The sequence below is a fragment of the Poromitra crassiceps genome, assembly GCF_964638095.1.
Source record: "Poromitra crassiceps genome assembly, chromosome: 20".
Classification (NCBI taxonomy): Eukaryota; Metazoa; Chordata; class Actinopteri; order Beryciformes; family Melamphaidae; genus Poromitra; species Poromitra crassiceps.
The window spans coordinates 6,668,915-6,690,854 of NC_139637.1; the positions used below are offsets into that span (position 1 = coordinate 6,668,915).

A 21,940-nucleotide genomic window follows, 5' to 3' on the forward strand; every position below is an offset into this window, starting at 1 on the left:
ACGCACGCACGCACACACACACACACACACACACACACCACACACGCACGCACACGCACACACACACACACACACACACACACACACACACCACACGCACAGACACCTCACCTCACCCCACACCACACACAGACACCTCAGCCCCCCCCACACACACACACATCACCCCCCCCCCCCCCCACACACACACAGACACCTCACCCCACACACACACACACACAGACACCTCACCCCACACACACACATCACCCCCCCATACCCCCCCCCCCCACACACACACAGACGACTCACCCCACACACACACATCACCCCCCCCACACACACACAGACACCTCACCCCCCCCCACACACAGACACCTCACCCCACACACACACACACATCACCCCCCCCCCACACACACACACAGACACCTCACCCCCCCACACACACACCTCACCCCCCCCCCACACAAACAGACACCTCACCCCCACACACACACACCTCACCCCCCCCCACACACACAGACACCTCACCTCACCCCACACACACACATCACCCCCCCCACACACACAGACAGCTCACCCCCCCACACACACACACCTCACCCCCCCCCACACACACACAGACACCTCACCTCACCCCACACACACACACCTCACCCCCCACACACGCACACACAGACACCTCACCTCACCTCACACACACACATCACCCCCCCCCACACACACATCACCCCCCCACACACACATCACCCCCCCCCCACACACACACACATAGACAGCTCACCCCCCCCCCCCCACACACACACACACACACACACAGACACCTCACCTCACCCCCCGACACACACAGACACCTCACCCCCCCAGGCACACACACCTCACCCCCCCCCACACACACACAGACACCTCACCCCACACACACACACACATCACCCCCCCACACACACACCTCACCCCCCCACACACAGACAGCTCACCCCCCCCCACACACCTCACCCCCCCACACACAGACAGCTCACCCCCCCACACACAGACACCTCACCTCACCCCACACACACATCACCCCCCCCCCACACACACACACCTCACCCCCCACACAGACATCTCACCCCCCCCACACACACATCACCTCCCCCCCACACACACACCTCACCCCCCCACACACAGACACCTCACCTCACCCCACACACACACACACACATCACCCCCCCCCACACACACACACCTCACCCCCCCACACACAGACAGCTCACCCCCCCCCACACACACATCACCCCCCCCACACACACACACCTGACCCCCCACACACACAGACACCTCACCCCACACACACCTCACCCCCCACACACAGACAGCTCACCCCTCCCCCACACACACACACACAGGCACCTCACCCCCCCACACACACAGACACCTCACCCCCCCACACACACACCTTACGTCAAGTTTCATGCTATTCGGCATAGCACCACCTACTGGCAAACACAGAAAGCGCTTTATCTCGATAACAGTCCGATCAACTTCAAACTTGGGGAAAGCGCTTAGACCAGGGGTGGGCAACATGTTTTTCCTGAGGGCCATACTGGCTTACATCAAGTAAGTGAAGGGCCACACATTGGAGATCATACCTGCCAACACTCATGATTTTCACAGCAGTCTCCCTATTTTTAACCCTCTCTCCTGTTGTGATTAACATAATTCTGCCTTTTATTGAGTTTTTGGGGGTCGTTTTGTTTTTCTTTGAGTCGGGCCCTGCCGCTAGAAATTAACTGTTATAACAGAAGTAGAGTATTGGCCAGAATGACATGAACATTTGGACACTTATTCAGCAGGTATCTTGTATGTTGTGTTCAGGTGCACTGTAAAAAAAAAAAGAAGAAAAAGAAGAAGAAAAAAATACAATTCCATCGTGGGCCACACCGCATGCGTGGGCCGTATTTTGTCCATGTGTGGCTTAGGAGGACCCGATAGAGTGCAGTGCTGAATTTTGTGCAATTGGCATAGCGCCACCTACTGGCAACACAAATTTTGTTTATCTCGAGAACCATTCGGCGGATCGACTTCACACTTGGGGAATGCGCTGAGGGGGACCTCACGGATTTCAGTGCCGGATTTCATGCAATTCGGCATAGTGCCACCTACCGATACCTTACACACACACACAAACACACACGCGCACGCGCACACACACACACACACACACACAGCATAATACCAGCAAACTAGATTTGAATATCAAGTATGTTATATATCCTATAATAAAATTGCCTAGATGGATGGGCGGGCGTGTGGTGTCTGTCAGTCACAATTTGATTTAGTTTTGTGTCACGAAAGTGACATCGCCCGATGTCACTTTGGTGACGTTCAGTTCCAAAAAAATACCCTTAGACCTCAGGGTGTTAATGTCCCTATAATATTCCTATAGGGGTTGACAGTGTGTCTGTGGTGCTGTCTGGGCTAACTGTATCTGAACACGAGGTTCGAAAGGTTCTGTCCAGGACCAAGGTGGGGAAGGCTCCTGGACCGGACGGCATTCCTCCCCGAGTTGCCAGGTCCTGCTCTGAGCAGCTTGCCCCTGTGATGACAGATATTTTTAATATGTCACTGCAGCGTCGCATTGTTCCAAAAAGTTTCAAGGAGTCCATTGTAGTCCCAGTCCCAAAGAAATCTCCTGTCACATGTCATAATGATTACAGACCCATTGCACTAACATCAGTGTTTATGAAATGTCTGGAGCGTTTAGTGCTGGACCACATTAAATGTCAGATTCCTTCTACTCTTGATCCTTGGCAGTTTGCTTATAGGAAAAACAGATCAGTTGAGGATGCAGTCTCTATAGCTTTGAACTCTGTATATGAACATCTGGATAAAAGTAAAAGGAGTTCACCCACAACAGCCAGATCCTTGTTAACTTTTATCGCTGTATTATTGAGTGCACTTTATTCCTGCACTTTAAAAGTGAGCTGGATGACTCGGGCCTTTATCCACAGATGTACCTGTCTAATTTTATTGTTTTATTCTCTTATTTTACCTTACTTACTTTTTAAACTTTTTTATTGTTTGTCTTTTTATATGCTCTTTTATGTTGTCATGACTTGTCATATATGTGTCTATGTTTTAAGATCTTGCACCCCAATTCCAATGTAGTTTCGACTGCAAATGGTAAATAAACTAACTGACTCTGACTCTGACTCTTAAATCTGAACCCGTTCGGAGCCCAAGTGGCGCGTGGGTCAGAGTCCGTTTCAGACTGAAAACATAACTTGTCTGAGATGACAGGTTGAGAGGCGGGTCATAGTAGCATGTCGATGATTTTATTTGACAATTATGGGGACTGGATTGGGCTTTGGCCAATCCTGGCGTGTTCCACCCCCAAATCGAGTGGGATTCAGCATGTTGTGGCGCTCTCCTCGGGAAGAGCCTGGTGACGCGAGGTTTAGTGGCTGAGTGGAGCTCAGCGAGCCACAGGCAGCCAGCTGCCGGAGCGGAGAGTGCAGCCCATCGGCCTGGAATCTCCGAGGTGCGACCCCTGACAACCAGGCTCTCAGGCACGCGCCATTAACGCTATTGTGGTAAATACAATATTCCTGGAATGCGAGTTTTAACGAGCCAGTTACATTTCTTTGCATTCTTAGGCATAACCGTTTTCTTTATTGTGTATATCAACATACAAATGGCCAAGTTAGTAGTTAGTTTATGGGATAGGAATTCTGCCAGATGACAGGCACTAGGTGCCATTTTCTCCTTCATTTAGAAGAGAAAATTATGCTGAAATGAAGATTTGATTGACAGCTGCCATGTCGTGATATGATTGGATGAAATGGGGTAGAAATTGTATAGTACTATGTGACTTCAGCAAACTTTAGTTTACGGTTATGAATGAAATCTTGAAAATTGAACTTTTGATGTGAAAGTGTGAAAAACTAAAGAAATTAGATTTTTGTGATTTTTTTGGGCGTACATAGGTGCACTGCATACCCAGGTATTTGAGCTAAAATAAAATAAAAGTTATTTTTGGGTTCAGCTCGACTTTAAAGCCCCATTCAGCAACTTTTCCAAGTTTTGCTATTGGGGAAACTGCGCCCTCTGGGTGCAATAGTCTGTATCAGTATCGCCATTCAAAGTCAACAAAACACAGCACCAGAAAGCTCTATGTACATGTGACATTGTGTACTCACCACATGATGAAATAATAATCCATAGTTACGTGAAACGTCATTTTCGTATCAAATCCGCACCGAGTTACTTCCTTGTTTTACTGAACACAGCGCTTCCGCTGTACAGCGCATGCGCGGTATGCCACTCATGCTGTCTACGGGACGCAGGCACAAAATGCTTAGTGCCAGGAGAGGCCTTTGGAGGGCGCTGTGTGACCAATAGAGGCGACATTCTGCCTCTTAGAATACACTGGACCATCTTCAATGACTAAAAAGCTGTTATATTAATGTGAAAAAGTTACTGATGGGGGTTTTAAAGCTCCCCTCCTGTCAGTTACTCCTCCCTGTTTCACTTTTATGTTCTATGAAAACGTACATGTGCACACGCTGTAACAACACTCATCACCATTTGTGCCAAAGAGCTTACATTGATAAGAACCAAAGCCTAACAGTTTGTTCCACTGCAACATAATGACTGGAGGCGCTGTTGTAAAAGAAGCAGAACAGTCCTCGATAGGTCCTCTGACAGATCAGGTCGTTAACTTTATTATGTCCGAGGAGTCTATTTAACTCATTCACCGCCAGTTTAGGACTGCCAATATTTAGCACAGGCCAAAGATTTTCATAATTGTTGGTCATCGTTCAAGACCCACAGTAAATTATCTATTAGCACCAGAGTGATTTGCAATACCTCAAAATGAAGATGTACGTCTCTGGGTTCACCAGGAAAAAAAAGTGAGCTTTTAGCATGTTCTGTACTCTACTTATAGCCATTTATATACACCCTGTTTTCACCCAAAAGGTCTCTCTGAGAAAATAAATTGCAGAAAATGGCTTTTTTTACATTCAACAATACAGTTTGCTCAGTGTGAGTGAGTGTACAGACAGACAGACAGACAGACAGACAGACAGACAGACAGACACACACACACACACACACACACACACACACACACACACACACACACACACACACACACACACACACACACACACACACACACACACACACAGAGAGAGAGAGAGTTCTGTCCACAGCTACTGCTAGATCGCACCTCCTTCCCCCTCCTTCCCCATCAGCGTTTTGCCTCCTCTGCTCGTTTCCCTCCTCTCGTTCGGGCTGGGACGAATGCTGCCTGCGACACGACTATATACAGTCCATGGACACGACACAGGAACGGGTCCGGCTTGGCTTTGGGACCAGGCGCTGCTGGAACCGGATCGATCATGTTCGTCACGGGTTTGACTAGGCAGTCCAGTCTTCCTCGCCAGGAAAGTGGCTGTGCTGCTCTGCTGCTTGACTCTGTGTGAAAGCCATTTATGTGGCGAGGCTGTGTGGAGGAGGAGAACAGCTTCTCCTCCTCCACACAGTTGTGACTCCGTCTCGTCTCTTTCGGGCTGGCACATAGGAACGGGGTCCAGGGACCAGGATCGATCATGTTGGTCACGGGTTTGACTACCGCGGTTTCGATGTCCGCTGCTCTGCAGCAAGTCGATCAGCTCTGCAGCGCGGCGAGGGGGCATTTCAATGGCGTTTCTCCTCTGCAACAAGGAAGCGCGTTTCTCCTCCTTTCCACCTTCTTCCTAATTTCAAACAACAGCTGCGGTATGTGTTTGATAACGTGCTGTAGGCTTGACTTTGAGGTTAGGGACCTGAAACTATGTCACAGGCTGGGTAAGTGTTTCAACTATGCGCTGCACTCATAAAAACAAAAACACGTCAAACACGTCTTTGGCGTGGATGGCTATTTCTGATAACACGTCAAAGACGTCTTTGGCGGTGAATGAGTTAATGAGCAACTTTCAAGTGATATAGGACAAAAGCTGGTTATGACAACTATGATGTCACTCAGTGGTAGGGGTGTCACGATACACTCAGTTCACGATACGATACGTATCACGATACTGGGTTCACGATAACGATACGATACGATTTTAACAATATTTTTTTAAACTTGAATAATGACAATATATGACTGGAAAAGTAGTATTTTATTTGAAATGCACAAATACAAAACATGCTGTTGTGGGAAATTGTTATTACAATAACAACTAGAAAAAACATGAGATTGGAGATAAGGCTTATCTTGAAATAGAATGAGTTACACCGTCACTTAGATTTACTTTGAACTAAAAGGTTTCTCAGCAGTATAAATTCTCATTATGCATCTTCAGTTTTTCTTCAAACTCAAACAACAAGACTTTTCTTAATCTATTTTTTATGCATCTTCAGTTTTCAGTCAAGTAAACAGTTTTGCCAGAAACTCAATTGAATGGTTTCTCTCCTGTATAACTTCTCATGTGTCTCTTCAGAGACTTGTTCAACTGAACTACTTTCCACACATTGAACTTCAACAAACAAAGACGTTTCTTAGTCTATTTTTTGAAAAAAAAAAAAAAAAAACTTTTTTTTTTTTTTTTTTTTTGCGATATGAGATTTCATCTCAACGATACATATCGTGACGTTTTACTATCGCGAAATTTCGTGGGACGATATATTGTGACACCCCTACTCAGTGGTGATGGCTAAGTAGGTGGGCCTGAGTAATGTCATCAGTGATGTCACTCGAAATGTTCACAACAGCATGGGCATCAGGAAAGCCCTTTGAAGCCTGTATGATATGACACATTTAGTTCAGCTTCTCCTTATATTTACGCATCTACTTCCTCCTTTCTTCTTTCACAAGCAAAAGACCAGGCAAGGCCTGACAACAGCAGGGCCATTTGCAACTATTTTTTATCAGATATTGGCAAACACTGCTTTGTTTCATGTATCTGGTTTATATGCACAGTCCTATGGTCAGTTAGGGAAGCTGGCTCTATTGAAATCTTCAAAACTACACTCAAAACCCATTTATTTTCCCAATCATATGGTTGTGTTTGATGGTGTCATTCTCTGGAAACATTTATTAGCTGTTGAGTATATATAATCCTGAATTGCTGAGCGGGCTGTCTCAAGCCAGCAATATCAGTATAAACTTAGACTTAGACCTAATTTAATAATATGGCATCAGTCGACCCAGTAGCTTAGATAGAAAAACTATTCTACAACAGCATGAGTGAATACTGGATTCTGATTGGCTAGCAACAGTGGTAAATAGGCCAACAATCTACAGTTCGGCTCCAACCGCAGTATCACTCCGCTCCCTGATGCTGACTCCGCTCCCTGTGCTGACTCCGCCCACTGTTAGCCTGTCAGTCTGCAAATCTCTAACAAGGAAATGGCCGATCTCTAACAAGGAAATGTCCGATTTCGTAGTAACGTTTGATTTACTGGGTGGATTGAGTTTTGAGCAGTGGTTAGATGAAGATGAAGGTGAAGTGAACAAAGAACGACATGGTGAAATTGGGGAGAGAGAACTGGCTGAGCTTGAGTTGTCACGAGTTCGGACTAGCGGGAGGTCGGACTAGCGCCCGGACCCCGAACCTGGGACTGTCAAACAAACAAACGCCCTCTGCCGTCACCAGATATCAACACACCACCACCAAAACGGGCTGCTTTAGATAACTGTTTAAATAACTGTACTTTTACAGGCAATGTATCAATAACTGTGAATCCCGTTAAGGAATAGGTTACCGTAAATTCCGGACTATAAGACGCACCGGTCTATAAGCCGCGGGACCAAAATTGACTATTTTTTTCTTCTATAAGCCGCACCGGTCTATAAGCCGCGGGTGTTTTGATGTTTAATTACCATATGAAAGGGTTCGTGCACAGAGAGGAATGTCGGGAAAGAGATCGCTGTTTGGGGAAGCTCCCATTTATTAACATTTCAACAAAACAAAACAAAAGTCAGGTCACTAATCCCCAGACAAAATCACACAACAATAGGCTATATGTGCAGCAAACCTGTAACCAGAGAAGTCAAGTCACTAATCCTCGTCTTCCTCTTCTTCCTGCGTACTGAAACCACCAAAGTCCTCATCTTCAGTGTCGGAAACGAACAGGTTCAGGGTGGCTTCGTCAACCACTCTCCTCTCTCCTTCATTGTCACTCAAAACCAACGAACTCCTCTTCATCACTGTCGGCATCGAACAGCCTCTGAAGCCTCTGACGGCCCTCAGCGCCAGCTGTGGCGGCATCCTCTTCATCCCGCAGCAGTCCAGCGTTTTGGAACCCGTTGGTGATTGTGGATGTTTTCACACTCCTATAATATTCCGTGATCTTCCTTTGTGTGAATTCGCCGAAGTTTGTGATTTTCTCCTGGTAGTCGGGAGGGAGTTGTTCAGTAGTTCTCCCCCGGACGGACAGTCCCTTTCGTCTCATGAATCGGAAGCACCAAGATGGCCCACCTCTGAAATGTTCAATTTTCATCTCGGTGGCGACTGTTTTGGCCTTCAGTCGGATCTGCACCGTGGAAACGCCTCGGCCGTCTGCTCTCTGGGTCAACACCCAGTCCTCAAGGGAATCTTCAAGTTCCGGCCATCTGCTTTTGTGGCCTCTGAAGGACTTTTTTGTCTTCTTACACTGAGACAGTTCCTCCTGCTGCACCGTCCAACGCCTCACCATTGACTCATCGATGCCCAGGTTACGCGCGGCTGCTCTGTTTCCCTCTTTTAGTGCGAGTTCGACTGCTTTCAGCTTGAAAGCTGCCTCGTGTGAATTTCTGCGTACCTTCCCCATGGTAAGTGAGAGAGAGACTGCTCGTCTTGTTGTGATTCCGGGCTGATGAACTTTGCTTACCGTAATTACCATATGTAAGGGTTCACGCACAGAGGGGATTGTTGGCTGTTTGAGGAAGCTCCCATTTACCGTATTACCGTAACATTTCAACAAAACAACATAACACAACACCTTTGTTTATTTCGACAGTGCACACAGTGTCCGCGGTGTGGTGAAAAGAGGGCAACAGAGGAAATTAAAACAGAAGTGGATTTATAGGTAGAAAGAGTGCTAAAAAAGAGAGATTTTATTTGTATTTGAAAAAAAATTTCTGAAAAAATCCATAGATAAGCCGCACCGTTATATAAGCCGCAGGGGCCGAAAAACGGGAAAAAAGCCGCGGCTTATAGTCCGGAATTTACGGTAGTTGTTTTTTGGCTCAAAGGCAACTAAATGTTTAGTGCAATCATTGATCTTGTGTATGGAACTATATTCTGTGGCGGAAGGATAAATGTATTCTGAAACCAGTAATGATTGTAAATAAATGAATTGGATGTTACAATTGTGTATTTTTTATATTATTTGGTAGCTGTTGTTCGCCGAGTGCTATAAACCCTGTACCAGTGGTAAATGTGGCCACAAACCCCGACCTCGAGTGGTAAATTTGTTAAATAGCTGGTGAATAAACTTAGTCCTGAACTGCTGAGCGGGCTATCTCAAGCCAGCAGTATCAGTCTAAACTTAGACCTAGACTACCTAGACCTGAATTAGCAGTATAGTATTAGTCATCCTAGTAGTATGGACAGAATATCTAATATCCGCTGATTAAACTTAGTCCTGAACTGCTGAGCGGGATGTCTCAAGCCAGCAGTATCAGTATAAATCTAGACTTGATTTTGTAGTATAGTATCAGTTGTCCCAGCAGTATAGGCAGGAAATTATTAGCTGCCAAACTTAGTTCCACCTCTGCGCAGATTCCTTCGTACTGGCTCTCCCCTCTTCTCTCTCTCCTCCTCAGGTGTCCTTCACTGGCCTGACTTACACCCCCGCCTGCCCGTCGACCGCCACCGCAGCCCTCGATCCGATCGTCATCGTCCTGTCCACCTGTCGTCACTCTGGCCCATCTACCCACTACTCCTTCACCTCCCACCTTCCCCGGCCTCATCATCACCACCGACCCCTATCCTCCCCTCCTCTCATCTTGGTTGATGCCACCAATGCGGACTCATGGATCCCTCAGATCACCCTCGTGGAACTCCTGATCATTTTCCCCCTTTTCACCTAGCTAATTAGCTAGTATTCCCTGAACTTACTAACACTTAAAGACTCAATTTTCTATTTCTTTTTGGAATCTACCTTTTTACACTTTCAAGTTTCTTCCCTGATCTTAGGATCATTTAAAGACTACATTTTCATATTGCTTTTGTTGGACTCCTATTTACATTTTCAATTTTCTGTTCTTTTGTAAATTCTATTTCTATAATGTGAAACTCTGTAAATGGTTAGCCCGGCATCTTCTCAGCCTGTCCCGGAGGGGGGTCCCCAGAGGGGGTCCATAGTTGGGCCCCTACAGTACATCGGCCCTCACAAGGTTCCTCCTCAGCCAACAAGTCACTGAGGCAATCCATGTGTCCCGGCCTGGCCTTCTCTCCCACGCCTTATGTGTGTGGGGGCGGGGGCCGGGGTGGGGGGCATCGGTGCTCTCCATCACTGGTAGAGGGATGCCGGTAGGTTAGAATAGCTTAGGTTAGGCGATAGATTAGCTACAGCCTAACTGTAGGCTGTAGACCTGTTATAGTGTTCAGGCTAAAATCAGACTAGAGCAGAATAGGACAGGGCAGACTAGGCTGTAGATTAGCTAGAGTCCCTGTGTTCTAGTTAGTTCTGGTTAATGGCTAGAGTAGTCAGATTGTCTGATTTGCTCCCCCCTTTTCCTGCTCTCTCCTTTCTCACACTCTAAAGCATGCCACTCATTCTACTCTAAAGCATGGCATCCCCTCCTTTCCCTGTTCTCTCCTCATACTCTCTCATACTCCCCCTGCTCTCCCTCCCCACCTCCTCCCTTTCCTGAACTATCCTCCCCCACTATTCTAAAGCATGGCACCCATTCTATTCTATACCATGGCACCTATGATCTTTCTCTTTCCCCCTTCCCCTGCTCCTTCCACACCTCTCCTTCCCTGCTCTCTCCTCCCCCACATTTCCCATTCCCTCCCCACGTTCTCCCTTTCCCTGCTCTCTCCTCCCCCACATCCCCCGCTCTACCTCCCTCCTCCCCTCTTCTGCTCTCTCGTCTTTCTCCCTTCCCCACCTCCTCCCCTTCGCTGCTCTCTCCTCCCCTTCCCTGCTCTGTCCTCTTTCTCCCTTCCCTGCTCTCTCCTCCCCTTCCCTGCTCTCTCCTCCCCTTCCCTGCTCTCTCCTCCCCCACATTACCCATTCATGTGGGAAATTGACCTCATCACTTTCCTGCTCTCTCCTCTCACATTCCCCCTGCTCTCCCTCCCCTGCACACTCCCCACCTCCTCCCTCTCCTGATCTCTCCTCCCCCACTATTCTAAAGCATAGCACCCATTCTACCCTAAAGCATGGCACCCTTTCTATTCTATATTTCTATATTTTCTATATTTCTCTATCATATGATTGTTCAATGTGTTTTCCTTACTACTGTAATTGCTACTGTTGTGTCAGCTAGAATTAGCTAGACATATTTTCTGTGAAGTCCTCTGAGACATGCTTGTGAATTAGGGCTATACAAATAAACTTGACTTGACTATGATCTCATGCAGTCACAGTAACATACGTGCTATACTAGTTGACTGTTGTCTTTGCAGTGTGTTGCAAGTGCACATTTTTGGCCGCGACACAGGAGACGTGAGGTGATGCAACAGTCGGCATTCTTTGTCTTTTGAAGTTTTGGTGGTGTGTTGCAGCCTTAAGATATCCGCTGGAGAAAATAAAATCCATGCACAGATTTACCTCCTATAGGTCCACAAATTTCACATATATTATTAAGCTCCGCCAGCGCCACACAGCTTCCTGGCTCGCTGGTTGCTCACCAGCACATCCCAGTGGGGCGGTGCTTATAGTAAAAATCTTGTCTAAAAGTATTAATATTGAACATGTCACGTGTCTAATTTGCACTATTCAACACTGCATTTTCTCAGTGTCTCAGAAACACACTCGCCAAGTTTGAAGTCGATCGGACGAACGGCTCTCGAGATGTGTGATAAACAGAGAACATACAGACAGACAGTCATGCATTTATTAAGGAGATAAACACTTACACTTCCTCACTCCTGGTTTCAACCTCTGGACTCCAGCATGGTCCACACTGTGGGGCAAACAAAGTCAGACCAGAGTATTCTATTTGAGGACAGAAACAAAACCTTCCCTATGAAGGGTTTTCCATATAATAGGGACCGTTCGTTTTTTATGGAAGGGGTCACTGGAGGAAATAGGGGAGGGTGATGCTTTTTAAATATATACCTGAGAGAGTCCAGTCTCCTGTGTGGATCCTCCAGTCCAGCAGAGAGCAGCTCCACTCCTGGGTCTCCTGGATGATTGTAGCTCAGGTCCAGCTCTCTCAGATGGGAGGGGTTGGAGCTCAGAGCTGAGGCCAGAGAAGCACAGCCTTCCTCTGTAAGCAGACAGCCTGACAAACTGCGCGCACACACACACACACACACACACACACACACACACACACACACACACACACACACACACACACACACACACACACAAATGAATCTATGTCAGATTTGATTAGTAGCCTACTGTGAAATTAGTTGTGATAATGCCGTCAAATTCTAGCAAAACGGTTACTGCTTCATACAGTTGGCTGGTCAGCTCTGTGGTTATGTGCTGCAGTTTGAGAGTTCCCTACTCACTGTCTGACAGAATATTAGAAGTTCTTTCTGCTTTTTCAGGTTTCAACAACTGAGGCAGCACAGAGAGGAAAGAATGAAATGCCCTCATGGAAAGTCATTCAGAGGGGCTATGAAGGGCTAAATGTTGGTATCACACCTGGTTTAAAAAATACATGGACAGAGAAAATCACCCACAGGTGTTTGTCTGCTGATAGTAATCTGTATGTAAAGCAGGATGTAAATGATAGTAATCTGTATGTAAAGCAGGATGTAAATGATAGTAATCTGTATGTAAAGCACGATGTAAATGGCCATCTGTTGATCAGGTTAAAGCACAACAACAATGCTGGCAGTTGTTGGGGAATGTTTGATTGGTGTGCTATGGGCTAAAGCAGGGATACTAAGACTGATAGGTAAGACTGAGTTATTCTTCCTCCCAGGGAAAGACTGCCCTCTAGCAGACCTCTCCAACTCCATTGACAATACCACTGTGCTTCCCTCCCAAACAGCTAAGAACCTTGGGGTGATCATTGACAACCAGCTGTCTTGCTCGCCCTACATAGCTGCGACAGCACGCTCCTCTAGGGCTTTGTACAACATCCGCAAAATCCATCCGTTTCTCACCAGGGAAGCGACAGAACTCCTGGTCCAGTCACTAATCATCTCCCGCCTGGACTACAACGTGCTTCTGGCCGGCCTACCTGCCTCTGACATCCGTCCGCTTCAGCTCATTCAGAACGCTGCAGCCCGTCTGGTCTTCAACCAACCCAAATTCTCTCATGTCACTCCCCTCTTCCATGACCTTCACTGGCTTCCGATCTCGGCACGCATTAAATTAAAAACACTGGTCTGGCCTACAGGGCAGTACACCAGACAGCCCCCCTGTACTTACAATCTGTGGTCAGGCTCAAGACTAAAGACACACCTTTTCAGGCTCCATCTGGGCCCTTCTTGAAACTAACTTCTTTCTCTCTCTCCCAAAAAAAAAAAAAAAAAAAACTTACTAACTACTTACTAACTTAACTTTACCACTATTCCTTCAGAAGTTGTAGTTGTCATAGACTGTGTTGCATAGTTGATTGCTCTATTGCTGACAAAAATGTGTTATTGTAAGTCGCTTTGGATAAAAGTGTCTGCCAAATAACGTAATGTAATGTACTCAACTTGCTTTGCCCGGGGGCCACTTTTTGAACCACCAAGCTGTTAATGTTAATGTTAACAAGCATTATACCATGGTCTGGGTGAATACTCGATTCTGATTGGCTGCAAGGTGTCCATTAATTTGTGATAATGTGCAGTGATAATGTACACCTAGCTAAATGGTCTGTTCACCGTTCATATCAATGCGCCAGGATTACGACCACGACAGAGCTATACCACCATTAATTATGGCACTTTTATAAGTTTAGAAAAAAAAATAGTCAGTCAAAGTAACTATTTAGATTACCCCTGAGTGCTCAGTTTATTAAAATAACGGCTATTTAGAAATCTGATTTTTGTTCTGGTCAGCTGACAGAAGCCGGGCTCTCAGCTGTCAACTGTCAAACCCTCTGTTTACAACTTGCAGCAAGCAGCAGCCAGGCGCTCTGGGAGAGCGCCCGCTGCCTCTATCACTGATACAAGTCGAAGAGGAAAAAGACGAGATCAACAAAAAGAAAACAACGAAATGGGCAGTTAACAGCAACACACTGAGAGACGTCCTTGCACAAAACATACCTGGACTCCAACATAGAAAGCTGATGGTTTTCAGTCTCCTCCGAGTGCAGCGCGAGCCATTTACGTCTATAAGACCCGCAGACGTTAACGTAATTCCCTGGAATGTGAGACTTAACGAGCCAGTTACATGTCGTTGCATTCTTAGACATTGCCATTTGCTTTTATTTCGTATGTTACATACAATTGGCTAAATTATTAGTTAGCTTGACTCTAGAATTGTGCCAGGTGCAGGCACTAAGCGGCCATTTTATCCAATGATAGCCTAATCTTGAGCAGCCGAGGGGACTATTTTGTCTCGCCGGTTCTCAACTCATATTCAAGGTTATGAAAACTAGATTTTGATTGCAAAATGCATGGAAATATAAATGAATGGTCTTGTTTTGTTTCTTTGGCAAGTGACCATGATATAAGTGGGTTAATGCACTTCGAGGTGTCCATTATCAGAAAGTATTGGACTTCGCGGCTTCGCCTCGGACGGTTTACGCCTCCACGTCGTCCAATAATTTCTGATAATGGACACCTCGTCGTGCATTAACACTTACATAATCAGAGTGAGAATGCAAACCCAATATCCAGTGTATTGGAGGTACTGTACAGCAAAAGGTAGAAATTCAGTTTCTTCAATTCAGTTCAGTTCTCAAATTTGTTCAGAGTAAACCCTCTTCCCAAACAAATCAATAAAGGATCTCTCTCCAAAAGAAAATTAACCTACTTGTCCTGTGTGCACAAAGCCAACCTGTTTGGTTACATTTAGATCATATAAATTAAGTAGGCTACATATAGTAAGTGCCTGGGTGGCAAGCAGGCTGCAATACTTGACAATTTAGCTGGAGCTCAGTCAAACTTTATTTAACAGAAGGGATGAGGAACCGCTGCGTGGGTCCTTAGTAAAATCACTGAAACAGGTGCTCTTTGGTGAGGGTGGAGAGAAGCATGAGAAAAAGTTCAAGTTGGATCCTTGTAAAAGTCAAAAAATGGAGTAGAGTACAGGAAAAACTTGAAAAATCCAAGGCTACTCTGTTTCAGGTAGAAAAGTTAAAAAGCCTTTATTGTGGCATGGCTAAATCTTACACAATTAAAAAGACCAATGCGTTTCAGCTACAGAGAGCCTTCATCAGGGTAGAGGCCCAACACTGAAATGCATGGCATTTCATGGCAATAGAAGTCATCCCCAAATCTGCCAGAGGAGGGGATAGACTCAAACATCTCCTCCAAAGAGAAACTTTTTGGATTGTAACCCTAAAATCAACCACCTTCCCTGGTTTGAATGATGATATTGATTTCTCTCCATTTCTCTGAATCAGACATTGTTTTTTGTTATTGAAATATTTTGCTCAGTTAAATTTATATGGTTCCTCATCCTGTAGCTTCCTGGGAGGTCTCTATGGCCTCAAATGTGTAGGCTGCACAATTGTTGCTGGTACTGTATTTAGTTCCTCCTGTCAGGTTGGAGTGTTATTCCTCCAATTCCCTTGCCCTGAGCCTGACCCGGGGGATATGTGAAGTGTACCCTTTCAGACATGAGGCATGTTGCTTTCATACATGTGGAGCATGTAAAGTAGGGTGTAAAGTAGAGAGGGGGCGGGGGTGGGGGGAATTTGGACATGGCCACACAATGGGGAGTTGTGAAAACGTTAGGGTTGTGCTACAACCCGGGTTTTACGAGTGAGAACGAGAGCTCTCACTAGTGCCTAGTTCGCTGCGTACGCAGCACCATGGAAGACTGTCATTTTTGCTCCAAAAATTACTTTACATTAAAACCTGACCACGTCCCTTTAGGTGACGTGGTGCCCCCCTGGGGCTGACTGGGCCACCCACCTCGTAGTCACGGCCAGTCAGCCCAGGGTCCGCCACTCATTTCTTCCAGCCAGCTGAGATCCGATGCACCCAGAGACGCATCGACGCAGCAAGGCTGGGTAGTGAGAGCTCTCGTTCTCACTCGTAAAACCCGGGTTGTAGCACAACCCTAACGTTTTACTTCGTTTCGAACTCAAGCTCTCACTAGTGCCTCAATTCAACCGACCTTGCTGCCGGGAGCACCCACAGGGCAACCCGAAAGGCACCGGTGAACCACGGCTATATGGCAACGTTTATGCCTAACCGAATGACATATTAGAGTGGCAACGATACTACTTTCTTGCCACCGACAGCACCGCGTGCGCGAACTGCGAACCGGACACGTCGAGACTGTAGTACCTGACAAAAGTGTGATGAGAGGACCATGAGGCCGCGGCACACATGTCCTCCACCGACACACCACGCAACAACGCAGAGGATGTCGCAACACCTCGCGTAGAATGCGCCTTGATACCCTCCGGGGGAACCTTGCCCACGGCAGAGTATGCGAACGCCAAAGCAGACCAACAGCTGATCTGTAATGCGTAATGAACGCGTCCTGGCCACATAGGCCGAGAGCGCCCTTACGGGGCACAGCATGTGCAAACGTCTCTCCTCACCCGAACTGAACGGCGGGGGACAGAATGCCGATAAGTCTATAACCATAGACCTATAGCTGGCATTAATATTCTTGGGCTGGTACGCCGGGTTAGGTCGCAACGTAACCCTGCGCCCATCGTCCCCAAAAACCATACAGGCCTGCTGCACGGAGAGGGCAATCAGGTCACCGACTCTCTTTCCTGACGATAAGGCCAGCAGCAGCGCAGTCTTTAAGGACAGAAACTTCAAATCGGCGGAGTCCAAGGGCTCAAACGGATGACCCGTTAGCCCGTCCAGCACCGTAACCAGGTCCCATTTGGGAAAAACGCACCGCACCGGCGGGCGCAGTTTACGCGCCCCCTTCATGAAGCGCGAGACCAAAGGGCACACCCCCACGGGGGTCCCTTCAATCCCCATGTGGCAAGCCGAAATCGCGGCTACGTACACCTTCATCGACTGCGGGGACTGGCCCGCGTCAAGCAAGCTTTGAAGGAAACAGAGAACTGGACGCACGCTGCAGTTCCCTGGATCCACACCCTTACTTGTGCACCATCGTGAAAAAACCCGCCACTTGTACGCGTACTGAGTGCGAGTCGAAGCAGCCCTAGCACTCTGAATAGTGCGCACCACATTGTCGGGCAAGCCCCGTGCTAGCAACTGGTCCCGTTCAGGAGCCAGACTGCTAACTTCCACCTGCCTGGGGAGGGGTGGAACACCTCCCCCTCCGCCTGGGATAGGAGATCGGCCCCCACCGGCAATGCCCAAGGCGGGCCCTGCGCCAGGGAGACCAGGTCCGCAAACCACGTCTGCCTGGGCCAGAATGGAGCCACTAGAACGAGCCGGAGACGCTGTTCCTTCACCCTGTCCAACACCTGACGGATCAGGGGGATCGGTGGAAACGCATAAAGCCCCTCCCGTGGCCACGCGTTCGCCAACGCGTCGTGTACCAACGGGGGGCTGTCCTCCTGGATCGAGAACCACAATGGGCAGTGCGTCGCGCGCCGCGATGCGAAGAGATCGACGCGGGCAAGACCGAACCTGGCCCAAATCTGTTCCACCACCTGAGGGTGGAGGCACCACTCCGTATGACGGGGGTAGCCTCGAGACAGCAGGTCGGCGCCGTAATTCAGCCGTCCCGGCAGATAGACCGCCAACACTGACATGAGACGGGGATACGCCCACAGGTGAATCTCCGCCGCTAACCGGTTCAAAGTCTTCGACCGCACACCGCCCTGTTTGTTCAGGTGGGCGTTCGCCGCCATATTGTCCGAGCAAATCAGCACATGGCGTCCATGTATGACTCGCTGGAAATGAAGCAGAGCGAGGCGGATCGCCTCCAGCTCCAAGACGTTTATGTGGCGATGCTCCTGAGACTCCCACCGGCCGTTCGCCGACAGAAGCCCGCACACCGCACCCCAACCCCAGAGGGAGGCGTCGGTGCGAATCACTAGCCTGAGCGGGACCGGGCCCAATCGAGTGCCCCTCGATAGGTAACGGGGGTCTGCCTATATGGCCAAAGCCAGGCGGGCCTGACCTGTCATAGGCACCCTGCGATGACGGTCCCTGGCTGGATCCAAGCGCAACGCAAGGAACCAGATATGGAACGGACGCATGTGTAGCCTCCCCAGGGGGAGCACATGCAGTGCCGAGGCCATCAGGCCCAACATGACTGTGCACTGAAGCACTGACACCGAGGAGCATCGACTTAATGCCCTCGCTGTCCGCACCGTGCGCGCCTGTCGCTCCCGCGAAAGGCAGGCTCGCATGGCCCGGGAGTTCAACTTGAGCCCCAGGAAGATCGCCGTCTGCTCTGGGGCGAGGCAGCTCTTTTTCCAGTTCACCAGGAACCCTAAGGTTTGTAGGTGATCGGTCACCACCTTGGTATGTCTCATGGCACCGATCCTCGAGCCGGCCACAATAAGAGCGTCGTCGAGGTAAAGGAAGATGCGAACCCCTCTCGCGCGGAGGGGGGCCAAGGCCGTCTCCACGCAAGCCGTGAAGGTTCGCGGGCTCAAAGACATGCCGAAAGGCAAGACACAGAACTCGTAAGCCTTCCCCAGGAAGGAGAACCTCAGGTATTTCCTGTGTCTCTTGACCACGTGGACATGGAAGAACGCATCTTTCAGGTCCACGAAAGTAAAGAAATCCCCCTGTCTCAACGCGTTGAAGAGGTGGGGAAAAGAGAGCATTCGGAACGGGAGCTTCCTCAGCGTCTTGTTGAGGCGGCGGAGGTCCAGAATTGGACGCATGGAGCCGTCCTTTTTGGGCACGACGAAGTACCTGTGGTAGAAGCCCGAGCGCACCTCTGCCTTGGGGACCGAGCGGATCGCCCCCTTGGCGAGGAGCGAAATTACCTCCTTGTGGAGTATGTCCATGGACTCCCCTTCCACGGCCGTATTGTGGGTCCCGTCGAACCTGGGTGGGGCCCTGGCAAATTGCAGGGCGCAATTCTTTCGAAGGGTGCGCCGCAGCCACGGGGACGGGGAACAAAGACGCTCCCAGGCCTCGAGCCTGTCGGGCAACGATGGTCCGAGTATATTGTTGGGCACCGGGGGACCCGGTGCTTTGGTTGGGGAAGAAAAAGGGGGGGGGGCGGGACAAAAGAGGCTAAGCCCCCCTGCCGGTTTCTTACGCGGGCTCCGCCTACTGACGTGCCCTGTGAGCGTGTTGAACCGGCGAAACCCCCCAGCCGTGCAGCTTTCGCCGGCTGGGGGGAGTAAGGAGGCAAGACTCTCTTTTGACCGCCGGATGCGGACTCGTCCGCTCGTGCGGTCCCCAGGAGAGCTCCCGACCAACGATGGGCCCATGGCACCATCGATGGTGGGCTTGTCCCGGGGGCCTCCTGACGGCGGATAAGCGATCCTGGGAGAGCTCCCGACCGAACTCGGGCGCTGGGCACCGAGGACGGTGGGCTTGTCCCTAAAGCTACAAGCCGAAGGCTGGCCCTGAAGCCAAGCCCCGGCGAGCTGGGTTGGGTAGGCCCCTGCTGAGTCCCAGACCGAAGTTGAGCGCTGAGCTCCAACGACGGTGGGCTCATAGCCCCCCCTTCCCCAGGGAGGTGACTAAGTACGGGACTGGTTACCCGCTCCCCGCGCACCCCCTCGTTTTGGGGGGCGGGGGCCGCGTACCCTGGCCTGCCGTAGGACCCATGATGGGCCCAAAGCGGCGGGGTGGGGCGCATCCATTGGGGGCGCCCTAGCCGGTGAGACTCGTACCCGCTGGCGCGGGGCGGTGCGCGGCGGCGGAGGCCCCGGAGGACGACTCTGCACGCGCGCTTGGACATGGAACCGGCGGTCCTCCCCTTTCGCCCGCTTGGGCATGAGGGTGCTGACCGCCGCCGAGTCCCTCTGACGCGCCTCCAACCGCTGGGCCATGTCCCCAGCAGCCTCCTCTTATCCTGCTCAAGGAGCTGGGTAAGATTTAGCCACAGGTGGCGGTGGGTGAGAACGGAGAAGGCCATGACCTTCCCACTGTTCTGCGCCAGGCAGTCTACCATACGCATGGCGTAATCCGTGGCCATCCTGAGCTCTGTAAACAGCTCGGGGGCAGGGTCACCTTGCATCTCCCGCAGGAGCACCGCCTGGTAGCCCTGCAAAATGGCCAGGTTGTTGGTCATGGCGGCGGACTGCCCCGCCGCCAAGTACGCCTTTTCGGCCAACTTGGCTGTAAGTTGGCACGCCTTAGAGGGCAGAGCGGGCCTCGCGGGGTTAGGGGCCAGGTGTCTGGCCACCATATCCTCGAGGGGAGGCATCGCGTTTAACGCCCCCTCTAAGGCCGACCACGGAGCCATGCCTGCGCAGAGCGGCTTGGCCTCCTGAGGCCTTTCCCATCCTGACTGCACCGTGCGAACCACGTCTATACAGACGGGCAGCCGGGGCTTCGGGCGGGGTGCCTGTGGTGCCTGGAGTGGCTGGTAATAGCAACCCCGCAGCACTGATTCGAGGGGCGGAGGTGGTTCGGCCCGAGCGATGCCGAGCTTCGCTGCAGCCCTAAACATTACCCCCAGAAACTGCTTCTGATAGGGCTCGTTGAGGCTAGCCTCCGAACGGGTCCCTACCAGAGAGGTGACCGTGGTAGCGCGGCCCCATTCCTCCCCGCCAGACAACTCCCCTTGGGGGGCGTCCTGGGGGGGAATAATGGGGTCGTAGGGGAAGAGCCCCCCCTGTTGTAACACAGGGTCGATGGGCTCGTCCCCCCAGTTCAAAACCTGCTGCTCGGGTAGGACCGGGGAGCCCTGCTCGTCAGGTAGCTCCTCTTCCTCCAAGCGGTCAGACCCACCGCATGCGCCTCCCTCGGGAGGTGCATGGCTAAGCCGCAGGCCCACCTGGATAAAGAGCATCGCTCTTTCCCTTAAAACGGCCAGGGTAAAGCCTTCGCAGGCCCGGCAGAAATCGGGCTTCAGCAGGGCGTCGCTAGCATGGTTATGCCCGAGGCAAAACACACACTCCCTGTGGCGGTCCTGGATCGCCAATGTAGCCTCACAGCTAACACAGCTCTTGGCTGTCTCCCCCTGTCTCATGGCAGCCGCCCGGTTCATTGTGCGAGTAAGCAAAGCTAACCCGCCAACAAGCCCCGCCGACTGTACCAGAATTAGCGGGAGTTAACCGTGTAAGCTGACTAATTACAGTAGCTTGCAACGGTGAAGATGCTGGAGTGCTACAAGCTAGCTGCTAGCTGCACGAGACAACTAGCTAGCTATCTATCTAATGTTACTCCAGCCGGAGAAACGCGCGCGCTCTAACGCTAGTAGCTGGCGCCTAAAGTACCTAGCAACAGAAGCAACCGCACGGATGCAAGCTAGCTATCTGTGACAACTGTGCTAATTAGCCCGTTGTTCTAGTGCTAACGGTAAAAGCTATTCTGCACGTATGCAACCTAGCTAAGAGTTTTGAGTGCAGACCTGAGTCAGCGCCCAAGCCTAACACAACGTTACCCCAGCCAGGGAAAACGTTCACATGAGCTTCACGGCGGCAGCTAAACAACAGTTAACAATGAAAGACACTCTTAGCTTTGGATGGCTTGATCCGATGCCGCTGGTGAAGAGCACAGGAACGGGTCCCCGAATCCTGATTTATCTCGTCCACGCGAACCTCTTGAGGTGGGCAAATCAACCGGAGCGAGTCTATTTATCCAAGCTATGAAGAGCGCTACTTTCAGAGCTAACCGCGGAGCTTAAG

General features: G+C 50.0%; 2 protein-coding genes across 2 annotated transcripts in view; both read right to left on the minus strand.

Moving 5' to 3' along the window:
- The window catches only part of LOC310794528 (NLR family CARD domain-containing protein 3-like), a gene marked incomplete at its 5' end in the record, with an annotated part of 389,910 nt that overhangs the window by 254,149 nt on the left and 113,821 nt on the right, over window positions 1-21,940 (minus strand). The window lies entirely within an intron of this gene.
- The window catches only part of LOC310794431 (NLR family CARD domain-containing protein 3-like), a gene marked incomplete at its 5' end in the record, with an annotated part of 28,150 nt that overhangs the window by 1,210 nt on the left and 5,000 nt on the right, over window positions 1-21,940 (minus strand). The window contains 2 exons of the mRNA XM_083656432.1: window positions 12,027-12,073; window positions 12,229-12,402. Coding sequence (XP_083512558.1) covers window positions 12,027-12,073; window positions 12,229-12,402 — 221 coding nt within the window. The remainder of the gene's footprint in view (window positions 1-12,026; window positions 12,074-12,228; window positions 12,403-21,940) is intronic.